Source organism: Biomphalaria glabrata, chromosome 16 (assembly GCF_947242115.1).
Source record: "Biomphalaria glabrata chromosome 16, xgBioGlab47.1, whole genome shotgun sequence".
Lineage (NCBI taxonomy): Eukaryota > Metazoa > Mollusca > Gastropoda > Planorbidae > Biomphalaria > Biomphalaria glabrata.
In genome coordinates, this window is record NC_074726.1 from 15,307,884 (window position 1) to 15,333,348 (window position 25,465).

Here is a 25,465-nt window from a genome sequence, read left to right on the forward strand (position 1 = left end):
CTTGCGTTATAGGATTAGGAACAGGTTTATAGTTCTATTGAAAGCGCTGGACACCATTCCCCTGGAAGGGTTCTAGTTCAAAGCTCGAATCAATGTTGGAAATAGAGAGAAAAGACGTAACGCAGGTGATTTTTCCTTCTCACCTTCGTAATGTCACACCTTGATTTTAAAATGCACCATTCCCAAGAGTTCTGGTGATTCAGTTACCATACCCACAACGCCCCTCTTCCCAAGCCCAGCCTCCCCACCCCCCCCTCCAAGCTCTCACCAGAAGTAAACATCTATTTCGTTGCCCTGCCAACTCTAGAATGGTCAAAACGACCCAGGAGAACAACCAGTCATCTAATTGTGAAAACAAAAATGTAGTCTAAGAAAGTGAAACTCTGTAGCTATTCATGTTGCTAATAACCAATTTTTAACGGTATACAATAGCTGTATATAATAAAGACTGGTAGACTGAATGTTACATAAGCTGTAATCAAACCTACGGTGTAAAACAGAGACATTAATGTATTTTGGTTTGAATAATTGTACCTACATGTTTGTTTGACTATTCTTATTTAGCCTCTTACAGCTACGGAGCTACTGTGAAACATGAATAGAGGATGCAAATGGAACCGAAAACGACTCTAACAATTTTCCTAGAAATTTAACATTTGATTTATATCTTGGGGAATTGAATTAGTAGCAATTTGGCTACACTGGGAAAACTCTAGCTTGACCTGCTATAATTTTATTAATAATTAATTTATTAATTTTTTATAATTAATTAATTATTTTTTTATAATTAATTTATTAATTTTTTAAGTACAAAAAAATAATTTAAATTTGGCTAGAGGACTAGACGGGTATTTCCGCATGTAGGCCCTATTCATTAAAGAGTCTAATCATGGTGTAATTAATAAATTAATTTCCAGATACATTTTGTGTAGCGTCTTCTAAGTCTAGATCTATATGCATATCATTAGAATATTATAAAGTCTAATAGATTGATACATTCTAAATTCGATTCACTATGATTTTTTTTTTTAAACTTTTGGGGGGGGGGGGGAATGAGGCGGGGTGAAAATGCTCCTTTTTAACAAAAAATCTAATATCAGTTAATAAGAATTAAAAACAAAATAATCGCTCTATAAGTCTGTACAAGAGGTATCGTCTTTTTTAAAAGTATTTTTTTAAATTACAATACCTATATTCAACTAATATCTTCGAGGAAAAAAATCTTCTGAGTGGGGGTGGGGAAACCTGGACACGTTCTCGAAAAAGGCTCTAACGATTTTCTTAGAAATTTGACAGTTGCTGTATATCGTTGAGAAAAGAATGACTAGCTCGTTGGCCACACTGAAAAAACTATAGTTTGACCGTTATGATTTATGTCAAAGTATAAAAAGAACTAAATTTAAATTTGGCGAGAGAACTAGGAAATATTTCTCTTCAACGGACTATACGTCTTCCGGTATTTCCGCATGTAGGCCTTGTTCATTCAAGAGTTGAATAAATTCATGTTCTGGAACACTTTAACCAGGTTTTTCTCCCGGGGGGGGGGGTTGGGCAGGGGTAAAAAATTATCTTTTTTCCTATTTATATCTAATATTCATTAGTTATTAAGAGAAAATGGGGGTATTTTATTTTGTCTATGTGCATTTTTTGTTTCTGTATATATACTGTTGTTTTTCACCAATCAGTTGAAAGCAAAGCGTCACAAGATTTACTGTAAAGTGAAGGATTTGCTTCTGACAAGATGAACACGAGTTTAATCCCAAGTTATTTGATGCATAAGTCCAAAATTTGTTCTGGCACTCCTCTGAATCATTTTGTTTGATTTTTAGCGACCCCCTGAAAGGGAAATAGCGCTATAAGTTTTGTGTGGCATCCCTGTCCGTCTGTCCGTCCCGTTTAATTTCACAGAAACTAGAAAAGACATTAAAAAATCCTACAGCATGATATTTTAGACCTTTCAAAGTTCTGACACAACGGCTAATTTTTTTCTTTTCTGAAAGCGAATCAACTGATTTTTATAAGTAAATATCTGTATTATTTATTTCATAAAAATACACCATTTATACAACTATTCACTAATAAAAATAAAAACCACTGGAGAGTAGGCCTATATAAAACAGAGAGATCCTAGTCCTGTATAGTTTGAAAATATTTAGGCAAACGTTTTTGTTATTTTCTAAAAACAAAATGTTTCAACAAATATTGGTATTATTAAATTACAAGTGTTCTGTTATGTACGCTACTTACATTTTAAATAAAATGTGACTTTTGTTTTGAAGGTGAAAGAATGTATATAGTATGAATACAAGTCGAATACGTGTTTCATATTATATACTTGCGTTGTAGTGCATAATGTAGAGGGTGAAATAATTTAGCGATTTAACCAAAGGGAAAAGTTTCATTCTTAAGATATTGAATGAGAGTCTGGCCCTTTAGAAAACGAGCAATTACATAATCATTGAAAAACATCAGTTAAGCCAGGTTCACATTGAACCATATCTTCTCAATCATCGGTTCATTGAATACATATCTCGTATCTCTGTATGATGTGGTATCATGTCGTCAGTCGGCTTAACAATAGAAAAATATCAGCAAAACTATCGATATGTACACGTGTCTTCTTTTTGTATTGAAAATACAAAATATTGAAAATAGAATTTATATTGTTGGTAATTATTACCTCATAGCTTCTGATACTCTTGCTGAAAATATTGAAAGCTGCCTTCTGAACTGCATGAGTGTAACACCTCGGGGGTCGATTGTGAGTTTGTTTTTCCCCACAAACTATCTAAAAGCTATGCAGTAACATTACTAATTTACTAATTGGTCCCAGGATAGTACAAGTCTAAACCATCTTAGTTCATAGACAATGCAAAATATTTATATGTAAATATATGTTATGCAAAATATTTATATGTAAATATATGTTATGCAAAATATTTATACGTAAATATATGTTATTGCTGAAAAACAGTTTACTGAACATTTTAAAGGCTAAACGAATGTGTAGACTATTGATCACAATATCATAATGGTACACCGCTCAAGACATTGCCAATTCTAAAAATAAATGAAAACCTATCAAGTGAACAGTTTGCATGTCTGTTGGATGAGAAATGTGAGGAATTCAAATCTTTCAGATTGAAGTGAGAGAAAGAATGGCGTGGTGCGTAGATACAGTGCAGCAGCGAAGTGCGGAGTTTGTCTATTTATTACGATTGTCTCAAGTGTAGATCTAGTGACAATGTTTACAGACTACGTGCTTTGGAAAGAGATGGAGAAGATAAGTGGATGATATTGTGGATTTATCCAAAGAATACTCAGAGTATAAATGAGGGTCCCGACGGGATGGGAATGTGAAAGAGTCAGGTATGGTGCCATCAATAATTCCAAAACTGAAAGGGTTATTGGAGAGTGTGCCGTGTTAACTGTGTTTTAACCATCTCGTAAGTCATTATGATCAAGAACTCTTCCTTTAAGTTGTGTGCCCAAGTCGTCAGAGTTTTTTATTTGTTTTATTTTGTGTGACATGTTCAGTTTGTGCTTGTCTACTTTAATTAGGTCCAATTCAACTATAAAATGAGATTTCAAGAAGAGATGAAAGGCACAGAAGGAAACAGAAAGGATGATCAGTGACATGACACATTGAGACAACAAACCAACTGGTTTTAAAATCTAATGATTGTTAGTTAACCAGCATACAGCATCAGAAAGTCATGTTTCCTTGCAAGAAAAAACAACAGAGAGGTAGAATCTTATAAGCCGCGCTAAAAGCTTTACTCATTGTACCTTACAAATTGCCCCAGACACAGTGCCATATCTACCAGCGTCATTGCCCAATAGAGTAGGAATATATAAATACATCTTTCTCTTAACAGTTCTCAGGTACGGACTTTAAGTGCAAAGTGTGCGGTCGTCTGGCTCAAAATCTTACGTAACTCATACACTAAACACTGTTGTTGTGCCTGAATAATACATTTCTGCAACTCAGAACGCAAGAATTTGCATTGCGGCCTCTCATTGGGGGAGTTAACATATCTTTGCAGATCACTTATCAGTATCATAGGGACCGTAGCGAGGTCTTTTCAAAGGAACTGCATTACCAGTTTGCGTTAAGTCTCCAACATTCAGGCCTGTAGTAACAAGCCTGAACAATAGGGGCCTATATGATTAGATGTGGGCCTGTTCAAGCTATTTAGTTCATCACAATATGATTAGATTTGGGCCTGTTCAAGCTACTTAGTTCACCAAAATAGGATTAGAGTTGGGCCTGTTCAAGCTACTTAGTTCACCACAATATGCTTAGAGCTGGGCCTGTTCAAGCTATTTAGTTCGGGCACAATTGACATCGTACAAAACTATTGAGCCTGAGTACGTGGTACAAATGACAAAACGAGGAAATATAATTCACCCGTTAGCAGCTTCCTTCACTAGCTGCTGGTACATGTCACTGTCTAGATCATTTTCCCAGTTATAAAAAAATAACTGTAGACAGTAGTCAGAGAGACATTTATATTAAAGTAAGTTGAGTTGTTTTATAACAAGAAATCCGGTTATACAGTCGCTATAACCCAGAAGTCTTCTTGAGTCTATAATTTACAAACTGTCAAGAGCCCTTGGTGGCAGAAAATATTGTATCTATATGCCCAGCGTAAAAAAAAAAGTTTAATAACTCTTAATTCATCCTTTTTTTTTTACTGATCTTTTTCGAACTACGACTTCCTTTCTGAAATAAACCATTTAATCTAAAGAAAAATATATAAGACCCCCCCCCCCCCACTCCTCCCCACAAAGAGAGACATTGTTCCATGAAACAGAACTGAGAAAGGAAAAAAAAAGGACTTTCAGTACTAATTGCCTGCTCTTATAACTGCGCTGAGTATTTTGCTACTGAAATAAAAGCTTGAATGAATTATGAGTCTGATACATTTACCCTGTCATCGTCATGAACAGTAACTGGGAAATTATTTTTTTTTCGAAAAATTTGTGCCCGTTTGACAAGATAACAAAAGAGTTTGTGTTGTTCAACAAACTACAGGTCCAAATTTAGGTCAAAAGTCGATATTTTTAGCAATACTAACCTAAGGGCGAAATTAGATTACAATTGCGCTTTTTTGTTTCTTGACAAAAGAATAAGTCAATAGTGACTAAAACAGGTTATATGGCTGCTTCGGGTCTTTTCAAAGGGACCCCCTTTTTTTAATATTAACATGCAAACCGTTTTTTTTTATTTTCATTCTAAAAAAACCCCCATCAAACTGCCTATGTTCATATATAAAGTTACATTACACAGAAACCCAGTGTATAATGTTTCACTTGGATACACTTCACAGCAACAGTAAACATATCTAGTGTTATGAACACAATATTGGACTTCAATAACCACCTTGTCTAATGTTTGGAGAAATGCTTATAAAATGAAACGCAAATATTCAAGGTAGTTGTACAGTCTCTTGCTCTTCAGATTATTCATATTTATCTTTAGCCCCCCCCCCCCACGCCTCCTACATCCACCTGGCCTCCATCCCAACCCCTCCTATCAGAATGGAAGATAAAGAGTGTGAGGTACAGGGCAGGCTGTTATAGAACTCAGGTTCTGCAAGAATGTGTTGTTACCTGTGAGTGGCCAGATAGATCCAGTGTGCTCACGCTCAGACCTACCTTATAGAAACACTGAACTCTTTATGTAATAGGCTGATGGAGTCAATACTAAACTACTAAACTGATGTAGATTATATTCATTATGTACTATGCTCTTGGTCTCAATACTAAACTGATGTAGATTATATTCATTATGTACTATGCTCTTGGTCTCAATACAAAACCGATGTAGATTATATTCATTATGTACTATGCTCTTGGTCTCAATACTAAACCGATGTAGATTATATTCATTATGTACTATGCTCTTGGTCTCAATACTAAACTGATGTAGATTATATTCATTATGTACTATGCTCTTGGTCTCAATACTAAACTGATGTAGATTATATTCATTATGTACTATGCTCTTGGTCTCAATACTAAACTGATGTAGATTATATTCATTATGTACTATGCTCTTGGTCTCAATACTAAACTGATGTAGATTATATTCATTATGTACTATGCTCTTGGTCTCTGTGACAAGTCAAAAACTCGCTGTCAGAGTCACTCAAATTTATCACAGCATTAATTATTATTTTTCATTATTTATTTATTTTATTTTAATTATTTCCCCATCCTACCCCTAAATCATTCACCCGCCACACCTTTTCCTCTCCAGGCTAGACTTAGTTGACCACATTGGAGATAGCTAAGGCGCGTCCTTTCGTTTAACTGCCCTTGATCGGGGAAAGGTAGACACACAATCTCTTTTGTCTTACCGCCGGATGTCTGAAGGACGATCGCGATTGACACCACCTTGGTTTGAATGCAAGCTAATCCTTCTCCCCCCCCCCCTTCTCTCACGTCTCTCTTTGATCTAAGAGATTACCCTGGTCAACACACCGCCTGATATCCCATGTGCCACTCCCATCTCAAGTCTACTTCACCCACGTGTAAGATAATGCTAAGCCTTGGACATTTCCGGTGTCCGCCCACACTTTTCAGGCATATATATATAGTAAACCAACTCAAATCACCCTCTCTTTCGCATTCGAGCTGAGCTATCGAGTCTGGACTATATCATTTATTCTCCCTCCTAGAGGAATACCTGGTGGTAAGCCGAACTTAATCACAAGTTCCATCTTAATTACTCTGTGTATATTTCCATTGGAGTTTATCATGTGTATTTTGCTTAGTTCATTTATATTTAATTAGTGCATTGTGTATTTCTCACTGGCGTAAGTAGAAAACATGAACATGTGCTATGTATGTATTTTAGTATTGCATTAATCTATTAATGCTACGTTGCTCAATTGATCATTGATGCAACCATGTATATATTTGTACACCTTACTTTATTTCCTTCATCTCGGTTGACCCGCCTTGATAATTTTACTATCGCACTAATACTGCGCTTAGAAAGGAGATATGAGTTATCTCCCCTGTATTGAATTATCTCCCCTTTACTCATTTTACTATAACGAGAGTTGCGCTCCTTGAATGGACACCCTCACCATTCAAATGCGCTCCATTGTTCTCGATCGACGGTCATATGTAAACATACCGTCAGGATCGCTGACCACCGCCCATTTCACCCCCCCCCCTTTTTCTTTCTCTATCCACCTGTGTTGTTTATTTGAGACTATTATTTCCCCTTCCATGTACATTCGTATATTATTACGTTCTCTTTTATGTACATTTTTATATTGCTACTATCTGCCATCTATTTTCCAAATCCCATTTGTCATCATCTCCCCTTTATGCTCTAAAGCAATTTTACCAATCTGACGAATGCACCTCAGTCGAGGGCATCGATAAGATGCATGAGAGACATGTCCTAACTTGTCTTTATTTATCCGCAGCCTCCCTCAGGTGTCTGCCTATTTATCGGATTACTTACCTGCCTATTTGCCTATCATCTATTGCCTAGTTATTGGATCAACGATCTATTTACCGGCAGTTGTGCTTAGTGCTAATCAGCGCTGCACTTGCCTAGTTGATATCAAGAATCACCTACTATCTTTGTGCTTAGTGCTATTCAGCACTGCACTTGCCTACTGAGATCTACTCAACTCTGCCGCTTGGCGCTATCGGCATTGCCCGCCTATTCGACAGCCCACTTGTCAAGCTATTAGGTGCGACGGCCCTATAGACCAGATCTGTGTGAGACGTCATAGCTACGCCAACCCTCTGCAACTCACTGGACATATCCTGTCAACCACGCTGCCCACGGCAGATCAGCTCTGTCCGCAGTAACCTTGTGCCCACGGTATCCGGCCACCCGCCATACTGTGCCCACTACAGATACTAGAACTTGGGACTGAGACTCCACAAGAACTATATCGCCGGCGTCCCTCTATCCGCTAGAGCGCCACCTCCAGCTGCAGAACCTCAAGCCAGGACACAGCCAGCTACGACATCAACAGGAAAAACCAGCTAAGTCAGAGGACAAAGTGACATACTCTCTTATTATGTGCAAGAGTGATGATTAAACATAGAATATACTAGAGATAGATGCAAACCCTCCCCCTTTTTATTATTATATGTATATTTATGTAAATAAATATCCTTTATTTTAACTTTTGTATCTATCTTTCATTGCTTTGTCTCGTTGCGTGTCTGCTCCCGATTCATATGCTGATAAGTGGGGTGTGATTGCTTTCAAAAATAATCATCCCCTAGACATAAAACGTGCCAAACACACGTCACATTTCCCCACCTGTCACATTTTGGCGAGCCCGTCCCGGGATTTAACCCATCTTTACAGCAGGCACGAACAGGCAGCAATAACTAAATTTCCTATCAATATTTTTTCTAAGAATATTTATAAGTATCATCACTTCGCATTATCAAGAGTGTCACTTCTGTCATATTTTATTTATTACAATTGTTGCATTTCATGTGTAATATTTTCTTGCAGGAACTTTGTGATTAATAGGCAGACACCACATTCCTTTTGCACTCTTTCCTATAACCAGCGACTCACTTTCGCTAACCCACTTTCTTTAATTCTAAGCTCAATCCTTTTATCCATTCTATCTGCCCCTCCACCGTCCTAGTACCCCTCAATACCCACCCCTCATCATTATGGCCAGCGGCACACGCTCGAAAGCGGACTCTGACATGAAGCAGAAAATAGCTGAATGGAAAGATACCGCAGCCACCTTATTTGACGATGAGGCAGAACGGAAAGAATTTGTGAGAGCACGATTTGAGGCGTTTGAAAGAGAGGAAGAAAAAAGAAAGGAGAAGGAAGACGAACAGGAAGAAAAAAGAAAGGAAGACGAAAAGGAAGAAAGAAGATTAGCAAGGGAGCATGAGCTAGCAATGAAGGAAAAGGATAATGAAATTGCTAAAGAAAGGGAAAGAAAGGAAGCTGAAATAGCTATTGCTAAAGAAAAGGAAAGAAAGGAAGCTGAAATAGCCATTGCTAAAGAAGTCACAGAGCGAGAAAGAGAGCAACAAATAACGGCGAGAGAAAAGATAGCCGCGGACAAAGAGAACGAGGCCGCCCGCCAGGCTTCTTCCGAGTCACGCCCGGCTAGCCCAGCATCCTTTCAGAGTTCCTTGAACGGTCTACCCCACATGCCAATGGAGCACTTCGACGACAAGACAGAGAACATCGAAGTTTATCTTGTCCGCTTTGAGGAAGTAGCACGCTTTTACAGTCTGCCAGAGGAGAAATGGTGCTTCCGGCTATCCCAATGCCTCCGAGGCAAAGCCTACGAAGTTTACTCCAAACTTCCCTCCGGCCAGCGAGAAGATTACGCAGCCCTCAAGCAGGCGCTGCTGATCCAGTTCGAGCTGACTGCCGAGGCCTACCACAAAAAGTTCAGAGGGTCACGCCTCGAACGCAGAGAGACCTACGTAAACCTGTGCGACCGGCTGGACAAGTACCTTACTAAGTGGCACGCCCTCAGCCAACTGCCGGAGACATTCGACGGCCTAGCGAGCCTGGTGCTCTCGGAGCAACTGCTGGAGTGCTTGCCCCCAGAGGTCAAAGTCTATGTAAGGGAACAACAGGCCACCGCGCCTCACGATATAGCTTCCGCTGCTGATAGGTACTCAACCGCCCGTTCTGATCTCAAGGTGAAACCTCCGGCGCCAGACAAACAATCCGACAAGCCTTCCCTCGGCCCCAGCAAACACGCGCCCCCACATAAAAACCAGAAAGCTCCCCAACACCAGCCGCGCCACCAGGGCAACCATCTATCCATTCCGCCCCGACAAAACAGATTGTCTTGTCGCGTTCACGGCCTATGCGGCCATGAAACCAAGGACTGCAGGTCCCTAATTAAATCCTCGCGACCAGTGAACTCTATCTGTGTGCATGATGTGCCCAACTCTGAGCCACACACCATAGCTGCGATAACCCACAGCTCTGATCAGCTGTCACCTCCAGCTAATGTTGAACAAGTTCTGGTCAATGGACAGATGGTCACCTGTCTCAACGACACAGGTTGCCAGGTGGAAGCCGTGGTGAAGGCCTCATTGGTGCGCCCTGGCGACTTCCTCGACAAGGTTGAATATCTCCAGATGGCGGACCTGGAAAGTCCCCCGAGGGCGTTCCGAAAAGCTAGAATTGATGTCGAATCAAGATATGTTAGGAATTGCATTGAGGCCGTGGTGATGGAAGCCCCAGCCTATGACCTCATTCTAGGGTGTAGTCACGTTTACTTAGGCACGCCCCCCTACCCGAGTGTCTCTGCTCCGGTGATAACGAGGGCTCAGGCTAAGGACCAAGAGGGCTGCCCCTCCGAAATCAACCCCACGCCCGGGGAGATGAGAAGTGCCCAACGACAAGACCCTTCGCTCCGCAAGTGTTTCGAAATCCAGGAACGACTAGGACCGTCAACTGAACCAGGCACCTTCTTTATCAAAGAAGGGCTCCTCTACCGACGAGGCAACGATCCGGACGCATCCAACCAACTAGTGGTCCCTGAGCGATTCCGAGATCAGGTCATGAGTACGGGCCACGCCTCATCCCTAAGCGCCCACCTGGGTCAGGACGCCACTCTTAGCAGAATCGGGGTCCACTACCACTGGCCTGGCATGCAGGCGGCCATTAAGCGATACGTGTCCTCATGCCCCCAATGTCAGAAGACTTCCCCGCGACATAGAGTGCTTCCGGTTCCGTTAGGGAGGACTCCGTTAATTGATACCCCTTTTAAGCGAGTGTCGGTCGACCTACTAGGTCCCTTGCCCCGCACAAAAAGGAGGAACGCCTACATCCTCTGCGTCATCTGTCAAGCCTCGCGATGGCCAGAAGCGGCCCCACTGCCCAGCATCGATGCTAAACATGTGGCAGATGCTTTGTTCACCATCTTCACGAGGATTGGATTTCCAGAGGTGATTCTCACCGACAACGGTTCCCAGTTCACCGGGAAACTGATGAAAGAGGCCTACGCCATTTTCAACTCAAAACACTTGCGCACGTCGGTCTATCATCCGCAGGCGAACGGGCTGGTCGAGCGGTTCAACCACACCCTGGTAACCATGCTCCGACGCCTCACTGAAGGCAAGCCAGAGGAATGGGACAATTATCTCCCGGCTGTGCTGTTTGCGTACCGTGAAGTGCCCCAGGCCAGCCTAGGGTACTCCCCTTACCAAATCATTTTTGGGGCTCATCCTCGAGGGCCCTTAGAAATCCTCAAGCAAACATGGACCAAAGAACATGTCGAAGAGGAAGTCAAAACCGTGTCCAAATACGTCCAAGATCTTCAAGGGAGGTTACAAGAGATGAGGTCTATAGCTCGGGACAATCTCCTTAAGGCCCGTAAGAGGCAAGAACGGTATTATAACCAGAGAGCCAGAGAACGAGCTCTCAAAGTCGGAGATAAGGTACTCCTGTTGTTGCCTAAGAGCACTAACAAACTCCAACTCTGCTGGCAAGGTCCTTTCGAGGTGACTGAGAAGGTCTCCCCCACCAACTACGTAATCCGAACAAGGCGCAAGGAGAAGATGTACCATGTCAATCTCCTCAAGCTCTTCGTGGAAAGGCCCTCGCCAGACTCCGCACAGAGCTTGATGGTGATTTCCGTGGCCGAAGAGGTGGAAGAGCCTAGGGAGCTGGTCGAGTATCCTCTCCTTCCCAGAGAGACATATCGGGACGTAAACATTTGCCCACAAATGGAGGACAGCCGGAAGGCGGAGGTCGAGTCCTTGATGGCCGAATTCCAAGATGTCCTCTCGGACAAACCTGGAAGGACCACGCTGGAACGGTTCTCGATGAAGCTCCTCAACGACGAACCGATAAGAGCCAAAGCCTATCCCCTGCCACATGCCAAGGCCGAAATAGTCCGGCAGGAGGTGGAGGAGCTATTAAAAGCTGGAATCATCGCGCCATCTTTATCGCCTTATAACGCACCACTGGTACTAGTTCGCAAACAGGATGGTGGCCACAGGATGTGCATAGATTTCAGGCGACTAAATGCGGTGGCTGAATTCCAAGCCGAGCCCCTCCCAGACCCCTCAACCATCTTTGCAAAGTTGGGTAACGCCCGGTACTTTAGTAAGTTTGACCTGAGCCGGGGGTACTACCAAATTGAGGTGGACCCTGAGTGCCGCCCCATGCTAGCCTTCAGCACCCCCCAAGGCCATTACGAGTTTCAGACTGTCCCATTCGGACTCAACAACTCTTCCAGTGTCTTCAACAGAATGATGAGGAAACTGTTGGCCCCGATCAGCAATCCAGGCATCCAGAATTTCATCGATGATATTCTGATAGCCACGGAAGACTGGGCAGAACACGTGAAGCTCATCTCGTCGCTCTTGAGCAGGCTTCGAGAGACCGGGCTCACGGCCAGACCCACTAAGTGTCTCATTGGATTTGATCGGCTTAGGTTCCTGGGCCACACCATTCAACTCAACCGGCTCCTACCCGATGAAGGGAAAGTGGCGCAGCTGCTCGAGGCCCCTCGTCCCATCAACAAGACGGGTGTTAGATCGTTCCTGGGAATGTGTGGGTACTATCAGAAATTCATACCAAAGTTCAACTCCGTGGCGGCTCCTTTGTCGAATCTCACAAAAAAAAGTCAGCCCGACAAGGTAATCTGGACTGAAGACTGCGAGGTAGCCTTTCAAAAGCTTAAGAAGTGCCTCACGTCCACCCCTGTGCTGAAACTACCGGATCTCTCTCAAACCTTTGTGCTCAGGACTGACGCCAGCGGCTCCGGCCTTGGGGCAGTTCTTATGCAACCAGAGAAAGGATCGGGCGACACACTCTTCCCAGTGGCATACGCCAGCCGTAAGCTTAACCAAGCGGAATCCAACTATGCGGCCATCGAGCTCGAGTGTCTAGCCCTAGTGTGGGCAATCGAAAAGTTCCAGGCGTACCTCTATGGCAAACATTTTGTTCTCCAAACCGACCACAAGCCCTTGTCGTATTTATCATCCAGCAAACATCTAAATGCCCGGCTCATGAGGTGGTCACTCCTCCTCCAACCGTACTCATTCCATATAGAGCATGTTCCAGGGAGCGAGAACTCCGCCCCCGACTTCCTCAGCCGCCACCCACTGCCAGAGTCCACCGAGCTCAATCTCGCCCAATCTACTCTCCCGAGCAACCCCAAATGTTTCACCCAGGTGACTACATAATCAGGGACGGGAAGTAGACCACGGACCAACTTGGATAGACACTCCTCCTGGCATGGCTATCCTTTTATTTTCTCAGATTTTTTTTTTCTAATGCTGTGATAACAACTGATCTTAAAGTTAGAGTGACATCAGCCTGCTCGCACTTTATGGATCTTTCTGCGATAGATCCATCTTGGCGGCGGCGTATGTGACAAGTCAAAAACTCGCTGTCAGAGTCACTCAAATTTATCACAGCATTAATTATTATTTTTCATTATTTATTTATTTTATTTTAATTATTTCCCCATCCTACCCCTAAATCATTCACCCGCCACACCTTTTCCTCTCCAGGCTAGACTTAGTTGACCACATTGGAGATAGCTAAGGCGCGTCCTTTCGTTTAACTGCCCTTGATCGGGGAAAGGTAGACACACAATCTCTTTTGTCTTACCGCCGGATGTCTGAAGGACGATCGCGATTGACACCACCTTGGTTTGAATGCAAGCTAATCCTTCTCCCCCCCCCCCTTCTCTCACGTCTCTCTTTGATCTAAGAGATTACCCTGGTCAACACACCGCCTGATATCCCATGTGCCACTCCCATCTCAAGTCTACTTCACCCACGTGTAAGATAATGCTAAGCCTTGGACATTTCCGGTGTCCGCCCACACTTTTCAGGCATATATATATAGTAAACCAACTCAAATCACCCTCTCTTTCGCATTCGAGCTGAGCTATCGAGTCTGGACTATATCATTTATTCTCCCTCCTAGAGGAATACCTGGTGGTAAGCCGAACTTAATCACAAGTTCCATCTTAATTACTCTGTGTATATTTCCATTGGAGTTTATCATGTGTATTTTGCTTAGTTCATTTATATTTAATTAGTGCATTGTGTATTTCTCACTGGCGTAAGTAGAAAACATGAACATGTGCTATGTATGTATTTTAGTATTGCATTAATCTATTAATGCTACGTTGCTCAATTGATCATTGATGCAACCATGTATATATTTGTACACCTTACTTTATTTCCTTCATCTCGGTTGACCCGCCTTGATAATTTTACTATCGCACTAATACTGCGCTTAGAAAGGAGATATGAGTTATCTCCCCTGTATTGAATTATCTCCCCTTTACTCATTTTACTATAACGAGAGTTGCGCTCCTTGAATGGACACCCTCACCATTCAAATGCGCTCCATTGTTCTCGATCGACGGTCATATGTAAACATACCGTCAGGATCGCTGACCACCGCCCATTTCACCCCCCCCCCTTTTTCTTTCTCTATCCACCTGTGTTGTTTATTTGAGACTATTATTTCCCCTTCCATGTACATTCGTATATTATTACGTTCTCTTTTATGTACATTTTTATATTGCTACTATCTGCCATCTATTTTCCAAATCCCATTTGTCATCATCTCCCCTTTATGCTCTAAAGCAATTTTACCAATCTGACGAATGCACCTCAGTCGAGGGCATCGATAAGATGCATGAGAGACATGTCCTAACTTGTCTTTATTTATCCGCAGCCTCCCTCAGGTGTCTGCCTATTTATCGGATTACTTACCTGCCTATTTGCCTATCATCTATTGCCTAGTTATTGGATCAACGATCTATTTACCGGCAGTTGTGCTTAGTGCTAATCAGCGCTGCACTTGCCTAGTTGATATCAAGAATCACCTACTATCTTTGTGCTTAGTGCTATTCAGCACTGCACTTGCCTACTGAGATCTACTCAACTCTGCCGCTTGGCGCTATCGGCATTGCCCGCCTATTCGACAGCCCACTTGTCAAGCTATTAGGTGCGACGGCCCTATAGACCAGATCTGTGTGAGACGTCATAGCTACGCCAACCCTCTGCAACTCACTGGACATATCCTGTCAACCACGCTGCCCACGGCAGATCAGCTCTGCCCGCAGTAACCTTGTGCCCACGGTATCCGGCCACCCGCCATACTGTGCCCACTACAGATACTAGAACTTGGGACTGAGACTCCACAAGAACTATATCGCCGGCGTCCCTCTATCCGCTAGAGCGCCACCTCCAGCTGCAGAACCTCAAGCCAGGACACAGCCAGCTACGACATCAACAGGAAAAACCAGCTAAGTCAGAGGACAAAGTGACATACTCTCTTATTATGTGCAAGAGTGATGATTAAACATAGAATATACTAGAGATAGATGCAAACCCTCCCCCTTTTTATTATTATATGTATATTTATGTAAATAAATATCCTTTATTTTAACTTTTGTATCTATCTTTCATTGCTTTGTCTCGTTGCGTGTCTGCTCCCGATTCATATGCTGATAAGTGGGGTGTGATTGCTTTCAAAAATAATCATCCCCTAGACATAAAACGTGCCAAACACACGTCACATTTCCCCACCTGTCACAGTCTCAATACAAAACTGATGTAGATTATATTCATTATGTACTATGCTCTTGGTCTCAATACTAAACTGATGTAGATTATATTCATTAAAAAAAACAACAGGTTTTTGATTGTGACGTGTATACAAATAAAAAAAATGGAAGCAAATGTCTGAGAGCTGGACAGACAGAACATTATAATCTGATACTCTTTCAAGTATTTCAATGATTATTTTATTTGATTAAGATGGTTTTTATCTTCCATGGCAATGCACTTCATGGGGCTACAACTGCCAGGCGCTAATTTATAGATTACAAGAACATCGACTTGGGGTTCGAACCTACGACCTACGTGTTATCAAGGAGTAGCGCATTGTGTTTTTCAACATTCAGATATGAAAAAAGAAAGGAAAAAAATATCTAGAAGCTGCCTAGTTCCAAGAAGTGAGTAACCGAGAAATTTGACTCACTCCAGTTATCGAGCTCACTCTTATCTACGAGAATACGTTTCCCCTATCTCAGCTTGTAGACACCCACTGCACCCCAGCACACGCCTACACTATCTCGGGTAAACACATTTCAACATACATGCACTTACACACACACACATATATATAAATAGCATTCACTTGAAAACTTTCTTGACAGATACCTAGCAACTATCAATCTTTTTTTTTTTGTGTCTCAAACTAAACTGTATAAATGTAGTTTGGTGGCATCCTTTACAGCGCATTCCTTCCTTTCTAGTTAGTTCAGCCAATTCGTGAGTCATAGCTATTTATAAACATGAGCGCATACATTGACACAACTCACAGTCTTTAATAATTGTCTCTAAGGTAAGAACTGGGATAGACATAGACCAAAACTTGACAACATTCTCCTAGTGACTTTTATTTGGATACAGTTTTTTCTATCTGTAAGATGACCAGGAGAATGTGTTGCTAAAAGTTACAATTAAAACACACGATTGTGAGTAGAGTAAAAGAAGTTGAATTATCTACTGCCACTGTGCTCTTGTGGAAGATAAGAACAATTCTTTATTGTAAAAAGAAGCTGGAAAGGTATGCGAAAACAAGACAGCGAATCTAAACTTATTAAATGTCTTTAAAGCTTGAAAAATAGACATATTAGTATTGCACATGCGGGAAATCAGAAGACAGTTCGAGATTTTGAAATGCTGTCTAGATACAATGGAGAGAGCTAATAGATGATGTGTGGGTCTGTTACTGATTTCCTTTGACAAAATCGAATGCATTCTCGTATCCCTTTTGTTAGGAATGCTTTCAGCAAATATTTTAAATGATTACATAGTAGCATTCCTGATCCCGTAGAGTTGTGTTCTATTTCTCCACCACCCGACTCTGAATGAATGTCTTATCTACATCGATATAAGGGACATTCAAGTCGTAGAAGCACCTACAGAGAAATAGGCCCCCATCTCTACCTCTCCATTAGCAGTGAAGGTGAGACACAATGAAGATGAGCCGCATTAAAGGTGAGACACAATGAAGGTAAGACACCGTAAAGGTGAGACACAATGAAGGTGGGACACAGTGAAGATGAGACACAATGAAGGTAAGACACAATGAAGGTAAGACACAATGAAGGTAAGACACAGTAAAGGTGAGACACAGAGAAGGTGAGACACATAGAAGGTGAGACACATAGAAGGTGAGACACAGAGAAGGTAAGACACAGAGAAGGTGAGACACAATTAAGGTAAGACATAGTGAAAGTGAGACAATGAAGGTAAGACACAGTGAGGGTGAGACACAATGAAGGTAAGACACAGTGAAGGTGAGACACAATGAAGGTAAGACACGGTGAAGGTGAGACACAGCGAAGGTGAGACACAGTGAAGGTGAGAAATAGTGAAGGTAAGACACAGAGATGGTGAGACACAATTAAGGTAAGACACAGTGAAGGTGAGACAATGAAGGTAAGACACAGTGAAGGTGAGACACAGTGAATGCAGGTGCTTACGATCACAGCTAAAATGTCTTCTGTTTCAGTGCCAGCATGTCCCACATCACCTCCACCCCACCCCCCTTACATACACTCACTGATGTTTATTGCTATTGCGTTCTCGGTTTGAAGAAAAGATTACTTTGACCTTCTGTTATTCTCTCTACTGTCTAGAAGGTATCAAACAGAAGATGAATGGTTGGGAAATTTGTCTTAAGCACTTCTAACAAAACATCTTTATAATTGTGTATTGCTATCTGGAGTGATGACTAGGAAAGACAGGCACTGGGTGTCTCTGCAGCCTACATGGCAGTATGTACACACTCACACATTAGTCTGCTGGTTAACACTAGATACCTTTTTAAAACAAGTTTAAAACACCGGGGGAAAAAATACAATAGTCTAAAAATCTTTGATGACTAACCCATCCCCTGTGAACTAAAGAATTTAAAAGAAAAATTGAAATAGAATCTGGCCACATTTTAACTCCATATCAATTCAATGGCACACGACTCTTAACTTTAAGGACTAAGAATAGCAGAGTTGCCTTTTCTAAGACTTGGAAGTCCACCAAAAGTTGCATGACCCTGTCCTTATCAGTTATCTATAGCTAAAAATAAACATTATTAGACCTAAGGCAGCATGAAAGCTAGATCTAGCTACTACCTTTAGTTTTGTTGTTTTTAGATCTAACATGTTTGTTCATGATTTCATTCAAAATAAAATAAGTTGGATGGATAATTACACAATCTTTAGATTGTAACATTCAATATATATAAAAAGAGAGAACATGCATAACAACTTTGGTGAGTGGAAGCCAATCAAAAAGATCTTTAAAAAAAAAAAAAAAAAAAAAGAAACATTTTCCTATGAGCTCAAAATGTCTATAAATGTTTGACATGTTTCTGGTGCCAACACATTGTTCAATGGGTATTGTGTGGCTAGTAGACCTACAATGACTTTTAATTACTGTCAGCTACTCATTGCAATGGGGTAGGTTTAAAGATGTCTTCATACTTCAAAATAGAATAGAGATCCATCACTAGCTCTAATCGTAATAGGCCTACTATAGGACTGGATCACAAATAATAATGACATAAAACATATGAAGTCATCTTAGTTTAGATAAGTTATCATAATGTAATGACAATAATGGGTAGGACAAGTAGCACTGATGACAATTATTTCATTTTTGTGCAATACGTTTTTGGAAAATTGCCTAAAATCATTGACTTTTACAAAAGGTTCCAACAAATGAAAATTAAAACTTATAAATTGTTGCGATAAGAGTTCAAAGAGTGAGCGCTACCGGTACTAAGATTATCCTGACAAAAAAAAATGATCATTGACATGTTTCTTTGTTTTTTCTAGAAAGTAAAAAAAAAATATTAGAAAATTGCTTCTTAAAATAGTTCCAACTTGAATTCCACTGTTCAAATTAGATTACTACTAATTATTTCAGAATATATTGGCCTCCTTCAGTCGTAGAATGACTATGGTTCATTTCAAACACTTTTCAAATGGCTGTAGAGCCCTATATATTGCAGGTGAAGGTGGTTTTCACTTTGGTGGTAGAGGAGCTGGCCATTTTCCGTATGGCACGCTTTTCTTCAATAGCTGAGGCCCATGTTTTCTCGCTGTCCATAGCTTTGTTGGTCACTGTCTCTCTCCAACTAGTGGGGTCTAAGGCTAGCTATTCTGAAATCTGTAAGTCTTAGATTTCAGAAAAGCTAGTCTTAAAATATTAAACATTAAAAAAATACTATAAAAATCCATATCCCTTTTAAAAATTGAGAAACCCATTTCTGTCTATTGATATCAAAAATGTTAATGTGGTTGACTTTCATGGTAATAAAAGTTCTTAGTTGTTTAACATCTTAAACCATTTTTATTAAGTGACTGGCAGGTAATGAGAATGATTTTTTATTTTTTTATTTACCAAAGTTTTTTTTTAAACATCAATGTTATCTCCTTTAAAATAGTTTCCCTTGGGTAGCTATACATGGATGAAGATATTGTTCCCACTTTTGGTAGCAACACTGGAAGCAGGTGAGCCTTTTGAGGTCAAAATATCAGTGAGGGTGAAACCAGACATTGCAGACATGGATGCTCCAATGTCACACTGCCCTCTCCACCACAGAATTTTTTACATTTTTGAAGTGTGTTAATGACATAAAAATTGTAATTATAAAAAGCTAAGACTGGAGGCTGTGATAAATCCAAATATAGTCATCTTTAGTTCAGGTGGGGAATTTATTAACATTGAATCTTTGATTTTAAGAGCTACTAACCTGGTGAAGCTGATCAGCTAATGATGATCTGGGATTGTACATCGGTGACAGCCAGTCCAGTCCGAGGATGTCTTTGTGTTGCCTGGGCTGAACAGGCTGGTTACTGTATAGTGGGTCATACACCTCTGATGGTGGGGCAGCATTGGCATAAGTGGGTGTCTGCGTAGCAACGATTTTCCCTTGATTAAGGTCCAACCGTGGCTGCTGCTGTTGCTGGAGCTTTGCCTGGACTGTCTTCCTCACTGTTGGTGTTGGGACAACTGAAAGAACAGTGTGACATATTAAGCAAGCGTGTATATTTCAAAGTGTGGATTTTTCATCCATGTTTCAATAGAATTCGTTAGCTGACATAAGGAAACTGGCCACATGAGTTTTTCTCTCAAATATAAGTTCCATATCACTATAAATACAATAAATCTGATTTTGTGGTGTGGGCGTCACATGTCTAATACAACAATAAAATCATTTCTTTACCACATCAGGATATTGGTTATTCAATAGAGCTAAGTGGATTCAAAATCATCCAGAAATCCTGGACTCAAAACTCCACTCAGAAGCCTAGTGATTTTGGAATTGTGGAAAGAAACTTTGGTTCCATTAATTTAAGATATCAATATTTGAAAATCTAATATTGAACATGAAATTATCTATAAAAGAAGTAGCAGTAAATAACCCTTGCCTCTTAGTCTTTGGTCCATCACAGAAGATCTGTAGCTTGGAGAACCATCAAGATCATCCTGACCCTGCAGATCCCCTGGACTGCTATCATATGATCTATTAAGACCTCTGCGGTCTTTAGCATATCCATTATTAGGCAGAGTTGCAGCATCATAAGACCTAAACAATATTTTTAAAGAGTTAAAAAATAAGATAATAATCCTAATAATATGAATATCTACATTATGTCCTGGCAATATAATGACCAATTTTAACATCACAATTAAACTTTGTAAACTCACTTGTTCATTTTATCAGCATCATTTAATGAAGGTGTTAGTTGAGTTGGAGACTGCCCATCCTGCACTCTTCGTCTGGAAGCAATACCAAAAGGATCACTGCGACGTTTTCTTTCAGAAGGTGTTCTGAAAAATAAAATGGCTCTAGGTTTTCAAAGCTTCTTTCTAAATTCTGACCCGAATTACATTTTGATTTATAAAATATTTCTTCAAGATGTAGTTTTAATAGTTCATTTCTATGATAAAAGTTTTATTATACAAACATATTAAATGGAATTTGCTAGATGTACATTGTGTAAGAGTCCAATAGACATCCAATAATGTTGTTTATTCCAAGTAAGGAATCAAGATATTGACTTGAAGGGCTAATCAAGTTTGAATAAGACAGTGTACACAATTTTAAGATAATTTTCTAAATTTAGATTAGTTTATCTAATTATATTACCATATCACTATAACTAAAAAAAAAATGATGTAAAATGACTAGCAATTACTATCTTAAGATACAAACCTCTGTCTTGGTTTCTGCCCTGGTTTCTCTTTCCTTCTCTCTGAGGGCTGACGTTCCAAATGTTTTGTTTGAAAGTTGGGATCATTGTGGGCTTTCAATACTTCATCCCAGAAGTGGTCAGCCTCTGACATCCTTTTGTCCAGTTTTCTCAGATGGCTACCTACCATGTCAGCTGCTCCTTCCTCATCAATGGCTAGTTTCTTCTCATTACTGAAAGCATTAGTTGTATTTGAACTCAGTGTCAAAACATTAAAGACAAAGAAAATTTTGTGATAAGATTTTTATAAGTACTTGAATGTAATCATTATGGAAGTATAAAGCCAACTTATTTGTAAGGAAGATGAAGTAAAGGGTAAATGGATTTCCTAAAATGAATGAATATGAAAAGTTACTACTCAATGTGGGGACTTCATTGTTCATTATTAATACACATTATTATTAATGTACAGAATATTGTAATGAATCAATAAGCTACTTGCTCAGTGGCATTGTAGCACAATTCAGAGGTATTAACAGTTAAACATTTTTGTTTTTAAATAATTTTTTTTGTTTAATATTTTAACTCATTAGGTATTAAAAACTTTGTGCTGAAGAACATTTATTTTTTACTTGAAACTTCAGTTACCCTTCTGACAGTATAATTGGCATTGAAAGCCTTTCAATCAGGGCTTGTCCCATTCTGGAAGCATTATCAAAATCTTTGCCCAACTGAGCTTTGGGCAGAGGCAGATTCTTGACAGCATCATTCAAGTTATCTTCCCCTGAGAGAGCTCTTGCACAGGCAGTAATGAAATTTTCCATTTCATTCATAAGCTGTAATTTTAAGAATAGGAAATGTTGTTTTTATTTCAGAAATATTTCTACTATTTTGAGCTACAAGGCCCTTTTTTCATAGTAAGAAGAGTGCATGTCAAAAAAAGTAAAATTAAAAAAGGGGTTGGGTGGGCTGACATCAAAGTGCTTTCTTGAAATCAGCACTATTCATCCTGGTAAAATAAAAAGTTGAAATGTAGGTCTTATTAAGTCCAATAAATAAGGAAGCAGCGCTGGCCAATTTATTATGCTAGGAACATATTCGAGGTACGTTTGTAATAGGTGTGATTTTCATTAGTTCATCTTTATGTTAAGTAAAACATCTTGTTGTGGATCTTTTTTTGTTGTTTTATAAAAGTTGTCACCATAAAGATGTACAACAGTCAAGAGAATTTCACCCATTATTTGGACACAAGAAATTTGCGAAGACAAATTAATGGAGACATTTTGAAATGTCTTCTTCAAAGAGTTTTGTGTCGATATTGTTGCAGACGCCTTTCATGAAAATGGTACTGGTATACATTTTAGAAGGTCCTTATGAGAAGATGAATCATTGTCTGTCACTCAAAATAGTCTACTTATATTTTATTTGAATGTTATTAAAATTCTGAATCATGGATTGATAATTACAATAAAAATAAGCAATAAATAAATTTACTGATTTCGCACCCCAACCCATTTTATTTTTCCAAGACATCACACCCTCTAGTTAAAGAAACACTGTTCCTAAAATGGTAAGTAATACGAATTTTTTTTTTTTAATTTTCTAGCCACTAAAATGTTATGAAGTTCAAGGGCCAATAATTGTTACCTTATCAGACTCATTGAAAAACATAGCACAAACTGTCAAGCGGTTGGCTTGCTCACTGGTGCCCTGAGAAAATCTCTTCCAGGCCTCCTCCAGTCTTCTGGCCTGCTCATTGTTTGGCTCTATATCCTGTCTCAAGGAGCGCCTCAACACCAAGGCAGCCTGCAGAAGGCCTTTGCCATAATCATAGGTGCCCTGTTTATATGAACAAAAGATACAACAAAAAGGAGAATGGCTAGGACAAAAGACACCCAAGTAAATGAGCTAAGTTTTAGTGAGCACAATCATTTACATTTTTTTTAACTCTTATTAGCTGTTTTTTTTTAATCTTATTTTTATTTTTTTTTACTCTTATTAGTAATCTGTACAAATTTTAGTGGATTTAAATGATAGGAAAACTTTATAAAGACATTCGGACAGTTTGGTCAGCCCATTTGTTAACAAACTCACTGAGAAAACAGATGACTGAGAAAGATGTGCTTAAGTTGTGAAAGAGTCCATAAGAATGCCCCTAAGACACTTCCCATGGTGTCATATAGATAGGCAATATATACAAAGTGTAAAAAAAAAAACAAAAAAAACCCACATAAATAATTATAAAATTGCTGCTAATATTAAATTGTTTAAATTTTCAAAATTTAATAAAATCTAAATCCATTCTATGCTTTGTCAAAACCTATTTTTAAACTGACATCTCTTGTGGTCCAGGCAATCTGTTAATGGTGATGGTATGATAAAATGACCATTAATGATGACTGTCAAAAAAAAAAGGTTCTTGAGATCAATCCCAGTAAAGGGTGAAGTGTTCAGACACTAAGAGTTCACTCATGTCTAATAAGAAGTGGAAGCTTGTTAGAGGAAGTCATAACAGTTAGAAATAAGGTTGCCCATCTAGCATGCTTATAAGTTGCTGGATACAGAAATAGGATAGACTCATCATTTTAAAAAGAAATGTAATGGATTACTTTAAATAGCTTTATATTAACCTTATGGTTAAATGAATGTATGTATTATTAGGGGAATCCTTGTCTATCCATCAGATAACTAAATTAATCTTTATGTTACTACTTTATAAAAGATTACTTCAGCTGTGGCAGCAAACTTCTTATGCTGCTCATGGAGTGCCTCTGCTTCTTCAGAGTTCCTTCCAAGATCTGTTTGTTCTGTTACCATGACATCACAAAGTTCATTGATCCAATCTATAGCCTAAACAAGAAACCATGAAAGTTGAAAAGAATATTAAGACAATTGATAAGAGCTTCTTAAAATAAATGTATCTCTAATTAAAATAACTATAATCTTTAGGAGTAACATTTTATAGAAACAATTAAGTTTTTTAAAAAAGGAAGATTTTTTCTATCAGCATTTTCCTTTCTAAAATATTATTGAATTTTTTTTTAATAAATATTATTAAGTCTGGCACAGTAAAGAAATTGATACAGAGGCCTTAGAAAACTTTGACTGGCATGAATTTATTTCAAGAACTTCTATGTTATATGTACCTGGTCTGTGTCCCGCTCACAAGTCCTGAGCTGAAGAAACTGTTGCAGTTTGAGCTTCCTAACATCAGCCAGCTCATCACACCTCAACTTTCTCTCCTGCAGGTCACCAAGCCTCTTGTTGATGTCCTTGATCTTGCTAGAGTAATCGGGAGTGATGTCTTTGCCAAAAGCATTTTTGATTGGACGAGACATCTCATCCAGTAAACTCTGGCCATCGTTAAGACTTTCCTCAGCTATTTTATCTAAAAGATACCAATACATTTTGATTTGGAGCTTTATGATATATCCTAAAATATTTTCACTAAGTTTTCTTCTTTAACATATTTTTATTCCTAATGAATAAAGGCTCTTGTGAAGTCTATGCATTTTTTTCTCATCTATATAAAATATTGAATGAAGAATTCAAAAGTCAGTCTGATATAAGGTGTTAATGGTCTTTTTAACATTTGTTTTGTTTAGCCTTGAATAAGCATTTCTTAATTAAATGTCAATGAAATAACAAGTATGTTGTTGAAATTTATCCAGTAAGGACTGGGGTTTGTTGACAATATATAAGATACATGGCATAGTAAATGAGTCACTTGAGTACAGTCAGTTTGCTTAATTGTTATAAATAGTATTACAAAAACATATTTTTTTGTGTGATTCAGCACTGCAATTCAAACTTGTATCATTATTCTTTAACAATTTATTAATTAAGTATTGGGAAATTATATTCTTTAAGTTGTTTTGATCTATTCACATTAACTCTTTCTCTCCGTAATTATTTTTTTTGCTCTGATAGTATTATTCGTTTTGCTAATTTGTATTTCACTATCTTGTTGGATTAAACTTCAATAAAAATTTTTCTATCATCAGAAAATGTTATATTTGGTGTTGAATTATAGGAGAATGCATGCTCTTTTTACAAAACACAAATTAAAGTGTGTATATCCAAAAATCAATTTAATTTAATGCAAGTCAAATCAATGTTGGCATCGTTAATTAGGAGAGAAAGAGTTAAAATCAAGTTGCATTAAATGAGGACACATTAAATGAGGACACAGAATCTTGAATCTGCTGAAATTTATCATCACAACTGAA

At 39.3% G+C, this 25,465-nt stretch overlaps 1 protein-coding gene across 32 annotated transcripts in view; it reads right to left on the reverse strand.

The window, feature by feature from the left end:
* Positions 1-25,465, reverse strand: part of LOC106078342 (titin-like) — a 533,611-nt gene that overhangs the window by 488,697 nt on the left and 19,449 nt on the right. For all 32 annotated transcript variants that reach the window (XM_056014734.1, XM_056014739.1, XM_056014738.1 and 29 more), the window contains exons 14-21: positions 24,383-24,624; positions 23,964-24,086; positions 22,884-23,075; positions 21,885-22,072; positions 21,260-21,469; positions 20,752-20,874; positions 20,472-20,629; positions 19,793-20,052 (exon numbers count right to left, since the gene is read on the reverse strand). In XM_056014734.1, the coding sequence (XP_055870709.1) occupies positions 19,793-20,052; positions 20,472-20,629; positions 20,752-20,874; positions 21,260-21,469; positions 21,885-22,072; positions 22,884-23,075; positions 23,964-24,086; positions 24,383-24,624 (1,496 nt within the window). The remainder of the gene's footprint in view (positions 1-19,792; positions 20,053-20,471; positions 20,630-20,751; positions 20,875-21,259; positions 21,470-21,884; positions 22,073-22,883; positions 23,076-23,963; positions 24,087-24,382; positions 24,625-25,465) is intronic.